General features: G+C 35.5%; 1 protein-coding gene across 3 annotated transcripts in view; it reads right to left on the bottom strand.

Annotated features, from left to right (window-relative positions):
- LOC133568059 (cyclic AMP-responsive element-binding protein 3-like protein 3-A) overlaps positions 1-18789 on the bottom strand; it is a 70703-nt gene that overhangs the window by 16626 nt on the left and 35288 nt on the right. For 2 of the 3 annotated variants that reach the window (XM_061919765.1, XM_061919764.1), the window contains 3 exons: positions 14350-14448; positions 9249-9516; positions 1918-2048 (listed from right to left, as the gene is read on the bottom strand). In XM_061919765.1, the coding sequence (XP_061775749.1) occupies positions 1918-2048; positions 9249-9516; positions 14350-14436 (486 nt within the window). In that variant the 5' untranslated portion in view covers positions 14437-14448. The remainder of the gene's footprint in view (positions 1-1917; positions 2049-9248; positions 9517-14349; positions 14449-18789) is intronic. The other variant, XM_061919766.1, reaches the window with a different exon arrangement.

The raw sequence follows: 18789 nt of genomic DNA on the forward strand, positions 1-18789 counted from the left end.
TACTATACTAGTACCGGTATACTGTACAACACTAGTCCAAACTCACACAGTCCTTCTTGTAGCTTCGGGTTGATTAACAAAAACTGAGCTACGTAGTTAGCGCTCTCATTTTGAGGATTTTGTCAGCATTGTTCCACAGCCTGTCTTTAGTTGTGATGAGACCGAAAAAGATGCCTTAATTACATCAAAGGAGAGGACACTATTGGGTAGAGTTGTCCCAAAACTAATAATTTTGGTACCGGTACCAAAATGTATTTCAAAGGGGACCACAAGAACATTTCATTATTGGTTTTATTTAAACAAAAAATCTTAGTGTAGATGAAACATATGTTTATTATTGTAATTTAGTCCTTAGATAAAATATTGAACATACTAGACAACTTGTCTTTTAGTAGTAAGTAAACAAACAAAGTCCGCACTAACATATTGTGTCATTTATACACCTATTTTTTTATACACATTATGAAAGACAAACTGTAAACAAATATTTTTGATCTATTTTGTTCATTTACTGTTAATATCTGCTTATTTTCTGTTTTAACATGTTCTGCCTACACTTCTGTTAAAATGTAATAATCACTTATTCTTCTCTTCCGTGATACTTCACATTAGTTTTGGATGATACCACACATTTAGGTGTCGATCCGATGATACCAAGTAGTTACAGGATCATACAATGGTCATATATTTAAAGTCCTCATGTGTCCAGGGACGTATTTACTGACTTTGTAAGCATAATATACATTTTAAGAAAAGGAAAAAAAAGTTTTTATGATGTAATCATAGTAGTATCGACTCGATACGCTCTTGTACTTGGTATCATTACGGTGGATGTTAGGTGTAGATCCACCCATGGCCTTTGTTTACATTCAAGAGCGCTAGCTTGCTGTTAGCGGTGAACTGTTGTATCCTCCTACGGTGTGTAGTGAATCATGTTTAGCAATTCCTCGTCCTCCAGTGATAATGCTACTTGTAGGAAACTTACTTTATTTGTTGCCTTGGAGGCCAGGATTAGTGACTTAGAAGTAGCTAAAACACTGCGGATGGACATTAGCCGCTAGCCTGCTAGCCATGCCGAGTCAGTGGATTAGTAGATGGGTAGGTTGCGAGTTCAAACCCTGGCCGAGTCATACCAAAGACTATAAAAAATGCGACCCATTACCTCCCTGCTTGGCACTCAGCATCAGGGCTTGGAATTTGGGGTTATATCACCAAAAATGATCCCGGGGCGCAGCCACCGCTGCTGCTCACTGCTCCCCTCACCTCCCACGGGGTGATCAAGGGTGATGGGTCTAATTCAGAGAATAATTTTGCCACACCTCGTGTGTGTGTGACAATCATAGGTACTTTAACTTGAAGTTTGCTTGCGGTGTTTATATATATCCATCCATTTTTCTACCCCATGTCCCTTTTGGGGTCGCGGGGTACCCCCCGGACAAGTCGCCACCTCATCACAGGGCTATAATTTCACCTTCATCTTGAGTTTTTACGCCAAAATGCGTCCATTCTCCCCTTTCTGTCTCCACACTGTGTCTGCTTGTAAGTACTCCGTGTGTGTGCACTGCCGAACATGCTCCTCTTCTGGAGCATTTATGTGACGGTGTATCGTCAAAAATATACCGGTATTATTCACAGGCAGAATGGTATAGTTTTTGATTCATTAGTACCCGCGATACTTTATTAGTACCGGTATAACGTACAACCCTACTACTGGGACACAAGCTGACGAAGAACCAATTATTTGTGTTTCCATTGTTTCTTCGGTTGGAGAAGCATGTTGAAGAACCAAAGAAGTTGGTGGACCGAGGTTCCTTCTGTATTTATCACTTGTTCTAGGTCCCAAAGTGTGTGTGGGGAATGGCCCCGTGGATGTTGCATAAGGTGAAGAACATACAGTAAGAATGCTTCCTTGCTTACTTTCTGTCCCAGGTTGGACATGAGCAAGTCCTTGACTGTGACGGTCTGACTGGACGAGCCTGCACAAGTCTGACTGGAGGAGAGGTGGCACGCCATCCCCAGCTGCTCCTGGAGGCCGCCGGACTCCCAGCCTGCAAACATGGACGCCGTAAGTAAGTAAGCATTCAGCATAAATGTTCTGCTGTGAGCCTTGAATAGGGGAACCTTTTGGGCCCTGACACTTTTAAATCAGGGTTCTACCAACTGGTACACCAAAGAATCACTTGATTAAAGTACAGTGTTTTATTTTCCCTAGATTTAAACGGTGTTACTGTCCAAACTGTTATAGTGGACAACATTTTAAATATACTTGTTAATTAAAACCTGTGCCCCGTTTTTAATGAATACTTACGCCTACTACACTACTGTGTTTTAATGTTGTCATTATGGTGGTAATTAATGAATACTTATGCCTACTACATTACTGAGTTTTAATGTTTGTCATTATAGTGGTACTTAATGAATACTTAGGTCTACTACACTACTGTATTTAATGTTGTCATTATGGTGGTACTTAATGAATACTTAGGCCTACTACACTACTGTATTTTAATGTTGTCATTATGGTGGTAATTAATGAATATTTATGTCTACTACACTACTGTATTTTAATATTGTCATTATGGTGGTACTTAATGAATACTTAGGTCTACTACAATACTGTATTTATTGTTGTCATTATGGTGGTAATTAATGAATATTTATGCCTACTAGATTACTGTGTTTTAATGTTGGTCATTATGGAGGTACTTAACGAATACTTAGGTCTACTACACTACTGTATTTAATGTTGTCATTATGGTGGTACTTAATGAATACTTAGGCCTACTACACTACTGTATTTTAATGTTGTCATTATGGTGGTAATTAATGAATATTTATGCCTACTACATTACTGTCTTTTAATGTTGGTCATTATGGAGGTACTTAATGAATACTTAGGTCTACTACACTACTGTATTTAATGTTGTCATTATGGTGGTACTTAACGAATACTTAGGTCTACTACACTACTGTATTTATGTTGTCATTAAAGTGGTACTTAATGAATACTTAGGTCTACTACAATACTGTATTTTAATGTTGGTCATTATGGTGGTACTTAATGAATACTTAGGTCTACTACACTACTGTATTTAATGTTGTCATTATGGTGGTACTTAATGAATATTTAGGCCTACTACACTACTGTATTTTAATGTTGTCATTATGGTGGTAATTAATGAATATTTATGCCTACTACATTACTGTGTTTTAATGTTGGTCATTATGGAGGTACTTAATGAATACTTAGGTCTACTACACTACTGTATTTAATGTTGTCATTATGGTGGTACTTAACGAATACTTAGGTCTACTACACTACTGTATTTTAATGTTGTCATTATGGTGGTACTTAATGAATACTTAGGTCTACTACAATACTGTATTTTAATGTTGGTCATTATGGTGGTACTTAATGAATACTTAGGTCTACTACACTACTGTATTTAATGTTGTCATTATGGTGGTACTTAATGAATACTTAGGTCTACTACACTACTGTATTTAATGTTGTCATTATGGTGGTACTTAATGAATACTTAGGTCTACTACAATACTGTATTTATTGTTGTCATTATGGTGGTAATTAATGAATATTTATGCCTACTAGATTACTGTGTTTTAATGTTGGTCATTATGGAGGTACTTAACGAATACTTAGGTCTACTACACTACTGTATTTAATGTTGTCATTATGGTGGTACTTAATGAATACTTAGGCCTACTACACTACTGTATTTTAATGTTGTCATTATGGTGGTAATTAATGAATATTTATGCCTACTACATTACTGTCTTTTAATGTTGGTCATTATGGAGGTACTTAATGAATACTTAGGTCTACTACACTACTGTATTTAATGTTGTCATTATGGTGGTACTTAACGAATACTTAGGTCTACTACACTACTGTATTTATGTTGTCATTAAAGTGGTACTTAATGAATACTTAGGTCTACTACAATACTGTATTTTAATGTTGGTCATTATGGTGGTACTTAATGAATACTTAGGTCTACTACACTACTGTATTTAATGTTGTCATTATGGTGGTACTTAATGAATATTTAGGCCTACTACACTACTGTATTTTAATGTTGTCATTATGGTGGTAATTAATGAATATTTATGCCTACTACATTACTGTGTTTTAATGTTGGTCATTATGGAGGTACTTAATGAATACTTAGGTCTACTACACTACTGTATTTAATGTTGTCATTATGGTGGTACTTAACAAATACTTAGGTCTACTACACTACTGTATTTTAATGTTGTCATTATGGTGGTACTTAATGAATACTTAGGTCTACTACAATACTGTATTTTAATGTTGGTCATTATGGTGGTACTTAATGAATACTTAGGTCTACTACACTACTGTATTTAATGTTGTCATTATGGTGGTACTTAATGAATACTTAGGTCTACTACACTACTGTATTTAATGTTGTCATTATGGTGGTACTTAATGAATACTTAGGTCTACTACAATACTGTATTTATTGTTGTCATTATACTTAATGAATATTTATGTCTACTAAACTACTGTATTTTAAGGTTGTCATTATGGTGGTACTTAATGAATACTTAGGTCTACTACACTACTTTATTTTAATGTTGTCATTATGGTGGTACTTAATGAATACTTAGGTCTACTACACTACTGTATTTTTTGTTGTCATTATGGTGGTACTTAATGACTACTTAGGTCTACTACACTCCTGTATTTAATGTTGTCATCATGGTGGTACTTAATGAATACTTAGGTCTACTACATTACTGTATTTAATGTTGTCATTATGGTGGTACTTAATTAATACTTAGGCCTACTACACTACTGTATTTGATGTAGTCATTATGGTGGTACTTAATGAATACTTAGGTCTACTACAGTACTGTATTTAATGTTGTCATTATGGTGGTACTTAATGAATACTTAGGTCTACTACACTACTGTATTTAATGTTGTCATTATGGTGGTACTTAATGAATACTTAGGTCTACTACACTACTGTATTTAATGATGTCATTATGGTGGTACTTAATGAATACTTAGGTTTACTACACTACTGTATTTAATGTTGTCATTATGGTTGTACTTAGTGAATACTTAGGTCTATTACACTACTGTATTTAATGTTGTCATTGGGTGAATAATGTAAACTCACTACACCAATATGTTTTAGTGCTTTCATGGTGACAGATATAAGTAAAAACTTTACACTACTTTATATTACAAATGGCAACATTGGACGACGAATGTCCCATAACAAGAAGATAAGGACAAAGAAGAAGATTATCGACTACGGCGTCATTACGGACTACAAAGGCAGACGTGCACAACTGTTCAGGACTTATACGGATCCCAAATACAGATCAGCAGGTACCAAAGGTAAGAAAAGTTGCTTTTGCATAATATTGCCAAACAAAACGGCAGATAACATGTCTTACCTTATACACACGGCATAATATTACTCCTATGTTGAAGCACAGTGCAATCCATCAAGTGGTGTGGCTTCGCAGCTTACCAAAGTCCTACTAAAACATTTGGATAGGATTTGAGTGCCGTGTGTAATGTTATATATTTTTAATGGAACATATAACATGTTGGCGTTGTTTACTTGAGTCGTATTGCAGTCTACACCTATCTCTTATGTGTGACTGCCATCCACTGGTCACACTTGTCCTTACACCATGTACCAAATAAAATTGCTTCGAGGTCGGTAAGCGGAACCGGAATCATTCCGTACATTAGGCACACCAGGTTATAAGGCGCGCTGTCGAGTTTTGAGGGGGGAAAAAGGGTTTTAAGTGCACCTTATAATCCGGAAAATATATTAATAGTAATATTTGTACACTTACATGAACATTAATATTGTACATGTTGGCCCATAGATGGAAATGTTGTTCAATGTAGTTTTGATGTAGCGAGCTACTTTTGTCTTGTAGCTTGCTACAATTCTCCGGGGATAGCTACCCCTGTAGCTTAGCTACATTTACTCGAGCATAACTCATAACTTAGCTTACTGCATTCTCCAAGTAGCTTGGCCATCACGGCTGATATGTTAGTCGACCAAATCTAACGCAAAAATGTTGAGGAATTTCGTCGGTTGAAACAACACTCAAACTAAGTCAATTCAGATGACTAAAACACGACTCAAACTCAAATACCCTGTTGTCAAAAGAGTGCGACTAACATATACATACACTGCACAAACATACATATACACATACATGTACATATACATACACTGAACAAACATACATGTACACATACTGTACATATACATATACACTCACTGTACAAACATACATATACACATACATGTGCATATACATATACACTCACTGTACAAACATACATATACACATACATGTACATATAAATTCACTGAACAAACATACATGTACACATACTGTACATATACATATACACTCATTGTACAAACATACATATACACATACATGTACATATAAACTCACTGAACAAACATACATGTACACATACATGTACATATACATATACACTCATTGTACAAACATACATATACACATACATGTACATATACATATACACTCACTGTACAAACATACATATACACATACATGTACATATACATATACACTCACTGTACAAACATACATATACACATACATGTACATATACACTCATTGTACAAACATACATATACACATACATGTACATATACATATACACTCACTGTACAAACATACATATACACATACTGTACATATACATATACACTCAATGTAAAAACATACATATACACATACATGTACATATACACTCACTGTACAAACATACATATACACAAACATGTACATATACATATACACTCAATGTACAAACATACATATACACATTCATGTACATATACATATACATATACACTCACTGTACAAACATACATATACACATACTGTACATATACATATACACTCAATGTAAAAACATACATATACACATACATGTACATATACACTCACTGTACAAACATACATATACACAAACATGTACATATACATATACACTCAATGTACAAACATACATATACACATTCATGTACATATACATATACATATACACTCACTGTACAAACATACATATACACATACATGTACATATACATATACACTCATTGTACAAACATACATATACACATACATGTACATATACATATACACTCACTGTACAAACATACATATACACATACTGTACATATACATTCTCTGTACAAACATACATGTACACATACTGTACATATACATATACACTCACTGTACAAACATACATATACACATACATCTACATATACATATACACTCACTGTACAAACATACATATACACATACATGTACATATAAATTCACTGAACAAACATACATGTACACATACTGTACATATACATATACACTCATTGTACAAACATACATATACACATACATGTACATATAAATTCACTGAACAAACAGACATGTACACATACATGTACATATACATATACACTCATTGTACAAACATACATATACACATACATGTACATATACATATACACTCACTGTACAAACATACATATACACATACATGTACATATACACTCATTGTACAAACATACATATACACATACATGTACATATACATATACACTCACTGTACAAACATACATATACACATACTGTACATATACATATACACTCAATGTACAAACATACATATACACATACATGTACATATACACTCACTGTACAAACATACATATACACAAACATGTACATATACATATACACTCAATGTACAAACATACATATACACATTCATGTACATATACATATCCACTCACTGTACAAACATACATATACACATACATGTACATATACATATACACTCATTGTACAAACATACATATACACATACATGTACATATACATATACACTCACTGTACAAACATACATATACACATACTGTACATATACATTCTCTGTACAAACATACATGTACATATACATTCACTGTACAAACATACCTTTACTGTACATATACACATATACACATACATGTACGTATTCATATACACTCACTGTACAAACATACATATACACAAACATGTACATATACATATACACTCAATGTACAAACATACATATACACATACATGTACATATACACTCACTGTACAAACATACATATACAGATACATGTACATATTCATATACACTCATTGTACAAACATACATATACACATACATGTACATATAAATTCACTGAACAAACATACATGTACACATACATGTACATATACATATACACTCATTGTACAAACATACATATACACATACATGTACATATACACTCACTGTACAAACATACATATACACATACTGTACATATACACATACTGTACATATACATTCACTGTACAAACATACATGTACATATACTGTACATATACATTCACTGAACAAACATACATATACACATACATGTACATATACATTCAATGTACAAACATACATATACACAAACTGCACATATATAAGTACACATACATACATACACCAATGCACATAATCCTGTTTCATCAAACTTAAATTAACGTTGTTGCCCTAGGGGAAATTGGGTAATACATGGCAGACTGACAAAGCTTGACCTAGTGTTACTATAACAATCTACAAGTTTATTATAGGTTGCTTCTCTTTCTTCCCCCCCATTTTTGTCACTATCAATAGTGATATTTCTATTGGTATTTGTATTGGTCCATTTGTAGTGTAATCATGTTCATTGTCATTTCTGTATTATTATTTATTTCGTGAACTGCCACTTTTACCATCATATTTGTATATATCGTATTTGCTGATGTTGTTCTATTGTTGTTGTTGTTGTGCGACTAAAACTAAATTAAAAATGAAGATTAAATGAACACTCAATGGCAGTTAGTTGTTTTGTTTTGGTAAATGGGTTTATGTAACTTAGACTTGTCATTTGTTGAACTTCTTTAGTTGTGCTCGTGGTGTTCCTCAGGGCTCCATCCTAAGTCCCATCTTTTTCACCATTTGGGCTATTGGACTTGTGAGGGACTCACATTTTTCCAGCAGATTCTTAAAAACATTATCGTGCTGTCAGCCTCATCTTAAAAACATCAGAGCCCTTCTGTAATTCTGATAACAATCCTACTTTAACGTTGCATCATCACCCGAGAGCAATAAAAAAAAAAAGTAGTCCTACCCAGATCAATGGCAGCATCAGACGCGGTCCCGTTTTCACGCTTGCAAGGTGGAAGTAGCGGAGGAGCGAGTGACTGCGCGTGTGCCTCCCAGGCTGCAAAGGTGGCGGACATCGGGGGGCTGTGGGCCGGGGGGTCCTCGCACGTCTCGCTGTCAGGCGTGCAGGGGGACGACCACAGGGGGGAGGTCCGGGCTGAGGAGGACTCGCTTCCAGCCAGCAGGGCGTCCAAAAAGTCATCCGCGTCTTTTTCCCCCGGGTTCAGAGTCTGCTGAGGAGTTTTTGAAAGGTGGTGGTGATACAACCATCACAACGTAACGTGTAGCAGTGAAGTGGACTAAATTTATATAGCGCTTTTTCTCTAGTGACTCAAAGCGCTTTTACATAGTGAATCTCAATATCTAAGTTCCATTTAAACCAGTGTGGGTGGCATTGGTTGGTGAAGTGTCTTGCCCAAGGACACAACGGTAGTGACTAGGATGGCGGAAGCAGGGATTGAACCTGGAACCCTCAAGTTGCTGGCACGGCCGCTTTACCAACCGAGCTATACCGCCCTTTGTTATTTCGTAACGACGAAGACACATCAAAACAATAAAACAGCTCTCATATAGACCTTTGAACTCGTTTTCTAGAGTCTACTTAAGACGACACGTCGTGGAAGATGCAGGAGGTCGTTGCGATTTTGAAGATGCAGATAGAGGAGGTAAGGAGCGTGAGGTAAAAAGGGGTAGTTATTGATAAAAGAACAAAAACGGGAGAGCAACGAGAAGTGCTGTGAAGAATATAAAATAAAACAAAACTGCTGTAACCCCAGAAAGCCCTCACAGGAAATGAGCAGCAGACAGCATCCACAAATTAGTGCGTATTACACACTGGGGCAAATTGAGGCCCAGGGGGCCATATGCGGCCCGTTAAGATTTTCAATCTGGCCTGCCGGACATTCTCAAATCGTTTTTTTTTAAGATCCTTAAGCTGGAAAGTGTAGTTGCCATTATGATGTGCAGTGATGTTTTCTAATGACCGTAAGTCTTCAACTATACTAAGTATTTCAATGGTTGGAATCTGCACTTTTGCATGATATACTAGTTCTTATGGTCATCTAATTAGTTATTAAGATCATCTAATTAGTTACTATAGTAATATAATTAGTTCCTATGGTCATCTAATTAGTTACTATGATCATCTAATTAGTTACTATAGTAATGTAATTAGTTACTATGGTCATCTAATTAGTTACTATAGTAATGTCATTAGTTACTATGGTCATCTAATTAGTTAATATAGTAATGTAATTAGTTACAATGGTCATCTAATTAGTTACTGTAGTAATATAATTAATTACTATGGTCATCTAATTAGTTACTATAGTAATGTATTAGTTACTATGGTCATCTAATTACTTACTATAGTAATGTAATTAGTTACTATGGTCATCTAATTAGTTACTGTAGTAATATAATTAGTTACTATGGTCATCTAATTAGTTACTATGGTCATCTAATTAGTTACTATAGTAATGTAATTAGTTACTATGGTCATCTAATTAGTTACTATAGTAATGTCATTAGTTACTTTGGTCATCTAATTAGTTACTATAGTAATGTAATTAGTTACTATGGTCATCTAATTAGTTACTATAGTAATGTAATTAGTTACTATGGTCATCTAATTAGTTACTATAGTAATTTAATTAGTTACTATGGTCATCTAATTAGTTACTATAGTAATGTAATTAGTTACTATGGTCATCTTATTAGTTACTATAGTAATGTAATTAGTTACTATGGTCATCTAATTAGTTACTGTAGTAATGTAATTAGTTACTATGGTCATCTAATTAGTTATTATAGTAATGTAATTAGTTACTATGGTCATCTAATTAGCTACTGTAGTAATGTAATTAGTTACTATGGTCATCTAATTAGTTACTGTAGTAATGTAATTAGTTACTGTGGTCATCTAATTAGTTACTGTAGTAATGTAGTTAGTTACTATGGTCATCTAATTAGTTACTATAGTAATGTAATTAGTTACTATGGTCATCTAATTAGTTACTATAGTAATGTAATTAGTTACTATGGTCATCTAATTAGTTACTATAGTAATGTAATTAGTGACTATGGTCATCTAATTAGTTACTGTAGTAATGTAATTAGTTACTATGGTCATCTAATTAGTTACTATAGTAATGTAATTAGTTACTATGGTCATGTAATTAGTTACTATGGTCATCTAATTAGTTACTATAGTAATGTAATTAGTTACTATGGTCATCTAATTAGTTACTATAGTAATGTAATGAGTTACTATAGTCATTTAATTAGTTACCGTAGTAATATAATTAGTTACTATGGTCATCTAATTAGCTACTATAGTAATGTAATTAGTTACTATGGTCATCTAATTAGTTACTGTAGTAATGTAATTAGTTACTATGGTCCTCTAATTAGTTACTATGGTAATGTAATTAGTTACTATGGTCATCGCCCTTATGTGGGCCTACCGAGGATGTCGTAGTGGTTTGTGTTGTGGTTTGTGCAGCCCTTTGAGACACTAGTGATTTAGGGCTATATAAGTAAACATTGATTGATTGATAGATCTAATTCCCAGCAGCACAGACGAGGCACCAAGTAGTGTGGGTGTGGAGCGTTTCCACAGAGCCTGAAATGTGGGCGTCAGGGACAAACGCGGAAGGAGATTTTTTTCAACAAAGTTCTAAAGCTTAGTGATGTATCATATATCAGATTGTAAGTGGGTTTATTTTTTAGCCTTCATGTTCATATTTGGTTGTTTCTTGCATTTTTGTTGCGTTTGCCTTTATAGTAAAATATGTGGATGGAGAGGGGGTGTGATGTTCCTATGTTGTCAATATTCAGTGTTTTATCCTTCGTAGTTAATATTGTAAATCCCACATTCTTTGTTTTCGTGTACATTCTGGGTGTCTCATTAAATTAAAAAAGATAAAAATTCCATTCCGTTTTTTAAGTCGTTCTGTTATAACGTTGTTAGCATTCAATCAATTGTGAGGTTTTGTATAAGTGTTCATAAAAATTGATATCCAATATTTTGGTACCGGTACCAAAATGTATTTTGATACGTTTCGGTAGTTTTCGATACTTTTCTAAATAAAGGGAACTACACAAATTGCCATTATTGGCTTTAGTTTAACAAAAAAAATCTTACTGTACATGAATCATAGGTTTATTATTGCAAGTTTGTCCTTAAATAAAAAAAGTGAACATACAAGACAACTTGTCTTTTAGTAGTAAGTAAACAAACAAAGACTCCTAATTAGTCTGCTGATGTATGCAGTAACATATTGTGTCATTTATACACCTATTATTTTCTCCACATTATTAAGGACATGTGTTCAAAAAATAAATGATTAATCTACTTGTTCATTTGTTGTTAATATCTACTTACTTTCTCTTTTAATATGTTCTATCTACACTTCTGTTAAAATGTAACAATCATTTATTCTTCTCTTGTGTGATACTTTACATTAGTTTTGGAGGATACCACAAATTTAGGTATCAATCCGACACCAAGTAGTTACAGGATCATACTCAGGGACGTATTTTCTGAGTTTATGAACATAATATGAATTTTAAAAAAAGGAAAAAAAGCCACCTCATCGCAGTATGTATATACAGCGGGCCTAAATAGCATGTTAGCATTGATTACCTCATAGTCATGCACTGACCAAATATGTCCGATTAGCACTCCAACAAGTCAATAACATCAACGAAGCTCACCTTTGTGCATTCACGCACAGCATTAAACTTTTGGTGGACAAAATGAGACAAAGAAGGACTGGAAGATTTTACATGTAAACAAACTGTTGCGTCCCAGTCCACACTACGGTGAGTTCAAGAACTGCATAAATTAGTAGGACAAATGCAGCTAAGATAGGCTCCAGCGACCCCCCGCCACCCCGAACGGGACAAGCGGTAGAAAATGGATGGATGGATGGAAAAAAGATTTTGTGACGATTAAAAAAAAATAGATGTAATCATAGTAGTATCGACTCGATACGCTATTGTACTTGGTATCATTACAGTGGATGCCAGGTGTAGATCCACCCATGGCATTTGTTTACATTCAGGGGTGCTGGCTTACTGTTAGCAGTGATCTATTGTATCCATGTTTAGATATATGACACTTGTAATAAACTAACTTTATTTATTAACTCCAGTACTCTGGAATGCCCTCCCGGAAACAGTTCGAGATGCCACCTCAGTAGAAGCATTTAAGTCTCACCTTAAAACTCATTTGTATACTCTAGCCTTTAAATAGACCCCCTTTTTAGACCAGTTGATCTGCCGTTTCTTTTCTTTTTCTTCTATGTCCCACTCTCCCTTGTGGAGGGGGTCCGGTCCGATCCGGTGGCCATGTACTGCTTGCCTGTGTATCGGCTGGGGACATCTCTGCGCTGCTGATCCCCCTCCGCTTGGGATGGTTTCCTGAACGGGACTCTCGCTGCTGTGTTGGATCCGCTTTGGACTGGACTCTCGCGACTGTGTTGGATCCATTATGGATTGAACTTTCACAGTATCATGTTGGACACGCTCGACATCCATTGCTTTCCTCCTCTCCAAGGTTCTCATAGTCATCATTGTCACCGATGTCCCACTGGGTGTGAGTTTTCCCTGCCCTTATGTGGGCCTACCGAGGATGTCGTAGTGGTTTGTGCAGCCCTTTGAGACACTAGTGATTTAGGGCTATATAAGTAAACATTGATTGATTGATTGATTGATTGATTATTTGTGACCATGGAGGCGAGGATTAGTGATTTAGAAGTAGCTGGTTCCCCAACATATTTTTTTCTCTAAATTTGGTCTCTGAGTCAAAATAATTGCCCAGGCCTGGCCTATTAGGTTTAGCATCAAAAAGCTCCTTTGTAGTCCAATTACACAATAACAACAACATCAATCTCTCAAAAACCAAGGTAGAAAAAAGGCTGAACCTAAATAGAAACAACCAGAAAACAGGTGAGGGGTAAAACACCAACAAAATCCGCCAAAATAAAAAGCACAGGACAGGAACTACCACCGGAGAACACTAACAAACCACAACGTAGGGTGCGACCAGCCTCGGTACTCACATCGTACATGGTGATGGTCCACGAGGGGTTGCCTTGGCAACTGGGGCTTTCATCTTTGGCCCTGAACAAAAGGTCAAAAAGATCCATCCCACCTTTCACCTGAAACACACACAAGTTTATCTACAGAGATGATATCACTGCACACACACACACACACACACACACACACACACACACACACACACACACACACACACACACACACACACACACCAAGGTGTTGTTCAGGACTTGTGGGGACCACACTTTCTACAGGTTGTGGAGGCATAAAAAAAAAAGAGGTAAAATGTCCACAGCCCAGTTAGCTCATAACAATCTTTAAATCTCTGGATTGATGAAGTAATGTGCTGATCAGTCTTACTGGGGACCCTGGGGGAAAAAGAGTTAATACGGTTCATGGGCACCAAATTTAAATCATTTTGCATAATTCACACAAATTTGTACGTGACTACTGAGGACCATTTAAAAAATAAAATAAAAGTTGAAATGAAATATGACATGATCCTCAGAATACAGCACGACTGCTGCCCTCTTGTAGGAAGTTTCGCCACTTAAATGTTAAAGCAAATACTGCATCTTGTCCCGGCAAGAAATCTGCGTTCAAAGGACTCCGGCTTATTAGTGATTCCCAAAGTCCAAAAAAAGTCTGCGGGCTATAGAGCGTTTTCCGTTCGGGCTCCAGTACTCTGGAATGCCCTCCCGGTAACAGTTCGAGATGCCACCTCAGTAGAAGCATTTAAGTCTCACCTTAAAACTCATTTGTATACTCTAGCCTTTAAATAGACTCCCTTTTTAGACCAGTTGATCTGCCGTTTCTTTTCTTTTTCTTCTATGTCCCACTCTCCCTTGTGGAGGGGGTCCGGTCCGATCCGGTGGCCATGTACAGCTTGCCTGTGTATCGGCTGGGGACATCTCTGCGCTTCTGATCCGCCTCCGCTTGGGATGGTTTCCTGCTGGCTCTGCTGTGAACGGGACTCTCGCTGCTGTGTTGGATCCGCTTTGGACTGGACTCTCGCGACTGTGTTGGATCCATTATGGATTGAACTTTCACAGTATCATGTTAGACCCGCTCGACATCCATTGCTTTCCTCCTCTCCAAGGTTCTCATAGTCATCATTGTCACCGACGTCCCACTGGGTGTGAGTTTTCCCTACCCTTATGTGGGCCTACCGAGGATGTCGTAGTGGTTTGTGCAGCCCTTTGAGACACTAGTGATTTAGGGCTATATAAGTAAACATTGATTGATTGATTGATCTTCTGTGACATGACTGAAAAATGCTATTTAGCAGTCATGAAGTTGTCTGCAACTCCAACTACCACGTATAGGAGGATGGATGTTAGAATAATTACATCTAAATTATCACAAAAACTTTGTGTTGAAATGAGTTCCCAGCGAGAAGACCAAAAGCTGTCTTTGAACCTTCCAAGAGTAAGGCTTGTAAAACTCCACTGTGTAGGAAGAAAGCAACATGAATGTGTTTCTGTGTTTCTTTCATGTATTGTAAGCAAACAGAAATATATTGTTTGACCCAAGAACTACAAAAGCGAAGAGGCAGCAGGACCAGACTCCCCTCCAGGCAACCTCTTTTTGAACTCTTTTACGACCCCAGAGAAAGTCCAAATAAAGGGTGAGGCATACAATCTTTCGCCAGAGCGTGGGTGACACTGTAAAAGGTCGCAGGTCGACACGTTTCTCCTCAATTGAGCCAAATTGAATTCTGTCTCTGTTTAATTCTTTGCTTCTTGACTTGTTTAATCGACGTCATCTGTGTTTGAACCTGACAATGGAAAATTCTGAATGTGAGTCATACTTTAAGGTAATGTTTTATAATCATGCTGTATGAAAATGTCATCCTAAGGAACACTAAACCTGATTTTATTTTTGGAAACGTATATTAGTTTTAACTAAATATGGATACCATACAGAATCACAGTACTATTAATGTTTTATGGCCCAAAGCTTAAAAATCACTTAGGCATCTTCAGAATAGATCTGACTATCATTTAAAAAGGTTTCCTAAAGGTGACTGTGTAAACAGAGCGATGTCCCCATTAAGTAAGCATTGCCAGAACACACACACACACACACACACACACACACACAAACTTGCATTTGTTACCTTCTTGAGACGTCCGAGAAAAAGGATAGCCTCTTTAGGACCAACCTTTCTAGATATATAAAGATGTGTATTTACAACATTAATAATATATATATACTATGCACATATAAAAAGGCTTGTTGTAAAAAATTAATAGGAATTTCACAAGAAAAAGATAACAATTTCACAACAAAAACGTAGAATTTTGGCGGTATATAATATAGGTCGCAATTCTACTAAACACAAGTCAAAATTTAACAAGAAAAACTGATGTGATGAAAGTTGTAATTTTCCTCAATAACAGTCGCAATTTTACGAGAAAAGCTTAAAATGTTGGCAAGTTTCGTAATTTGACTCGACAAAAGTCACAATTTTATAATAAAACTTTTGGCACTATTATAATGATAATCGGAATTTTTGCTTGGCAAAATTATGACAACAGTCGTCATTTAACTAAAAACAAAATGTCACTATTTTACAAGAACAACAAAAAAATTGGCAATATTGTGATAAGTCAGAATTTTACATGACAAAAGTCACCGTTTTGCATTAAAAAGTAATAATTTGACATTAAAAAGTCATTTTTTTTTTTTTAGAAAATATTGCAATGTTACAGAAACAGAAAGAATATGAGAAATTATTCCCAATTTCATAAGAAAAAAGTCGACAATTTGCGAGAATTCTTTTCTGTTTTTTAATGTTTTGTTTGTAATCTTCATTATTTACTTCAACTTATTACAGTAAGTCTCTATATATTTTTGTTGTTGTTTTTTTTAAATATATTTTGGCCAAATGAGGCACATTTCAATTTCTCACACACACTTATTATTACATATGTTGGCCAGAAGGGGAGCACTTAAAATATTTACACACACTTGTTATTTCATATGTTAACCAGAGGGGGCGCATTTCATCCATCCATCCATTTTCTACCGCTTATTCCCTTTTGGGGTGGCGGGGGGCGCTGGCGCCTATCTCAGCTACAATCGGGCGGAAGGCGGGGTACACCCTGGACAAGTCGCCACCTCATCGAATATCAATTTATTACATCCATCCATCCATTTTCTACCGCTTATTCCCTTTTGGGATCGCGGGGGGAGCTGACGCCTATCTCAGCTACAATCGGGCGGAAGGCGGAGTACACCCTGGACAAGTCGCCACCATATCAATTTATTACATATACTTGTTATTTCATATGTTGACCAGAGGGGGCATATTGAAATTTTTTACAAACGTTTGTTATTTCATATGTTGACAAGAGGGGGCGCATTAAAATTTCTTACACACACTTGTTATTACATATGTTAGCCGGAGGGGGAGCACACGCACACACACACATATGGTTCCGGACATCTACTTCCGCGAAATAGGAATCATTCATTTTAAAAAACAAATATCTTCATAGCATAAAAGTCTCTTTACAACATTCTAAATACTTTTTTCAACATTATGAGCGCCTTCTAGACATGAAATAACCGTTGGTCACCTTTACTCTCTTTTAATTCAATATAATGTATATTATATATCATAATATCATACAAACCATACTACAACATGTACTTTATTTATCCTTGTTTATGCTTGAAAAGGCTTCATTTAGGGAAAAATATCCAATGTGGTGACAATTTTGGTACAGGATCGACTGTACTTTATTTATAGAATGCATCCGGAAAGCTTCACTTTTTTCCACATTATGTTACGATACAGCCATATTCCAAAATATGTATATTTTTTAAATCCTCAAAACTACACATACAATACCCCATAATGATAAAGTGAAATGTTTTTTTTCTTGTTAATTTTGCTAATTCATTCAAACTAAAAGAATCACATGTATACATTTCTGTAAATGTGTATTTTTTTTGTATTAAATTCTTCATACATTCAACACACAATACAATAATTGAACTATAATTAAATATTTTGCTAATTTATTAAAACCAATAAAATCACATGTACATAAGTATGCACTTTAACACATGTTTTTTTCCATATATTTATTATTTCTTTATATATATATATATATATATAAAATAAGATATTTACATAGAAATATTATGAAATGTGTATTTACATACCTTAATGGTAAGGTCTGTAACAAGGTAGTAAAACATAATTTATTATGGTTTTACTGAAAATGTGAGCAAATGTACTGGGTCAAAAGTAATGGTAATAATTGCTTACATGTCCTTTGGCAAGTTTCACTGCAATAAGGCGCTTTTGGCAGCCATCCACAAGCTTCTGCTTGCATTTTTGACCACTCCTCTTGACAAAATTGGTGCAGTTTGGCTCAATTTGTTGTTTTTCTGACATGGACTTGTTTCTTCAGCATTGTCCAAGT

This window comes from Nerophis ophidion, linkage group LG14 (genome assembly GCF_033978795.1).
Source record: "Nerophis ophidion isolate RoL-2023_Sa linkage group LG14, RoL_Noph_v1.0, whole genome shotgun sequence".
In the NCBI taxonomy this organism is placed as follows: Eukaryota; Metazoa; Chordata; class Actinopteri; order Syngnathiformes; family Syngnathidae; genus Nerophis; species Nerophis ophidion.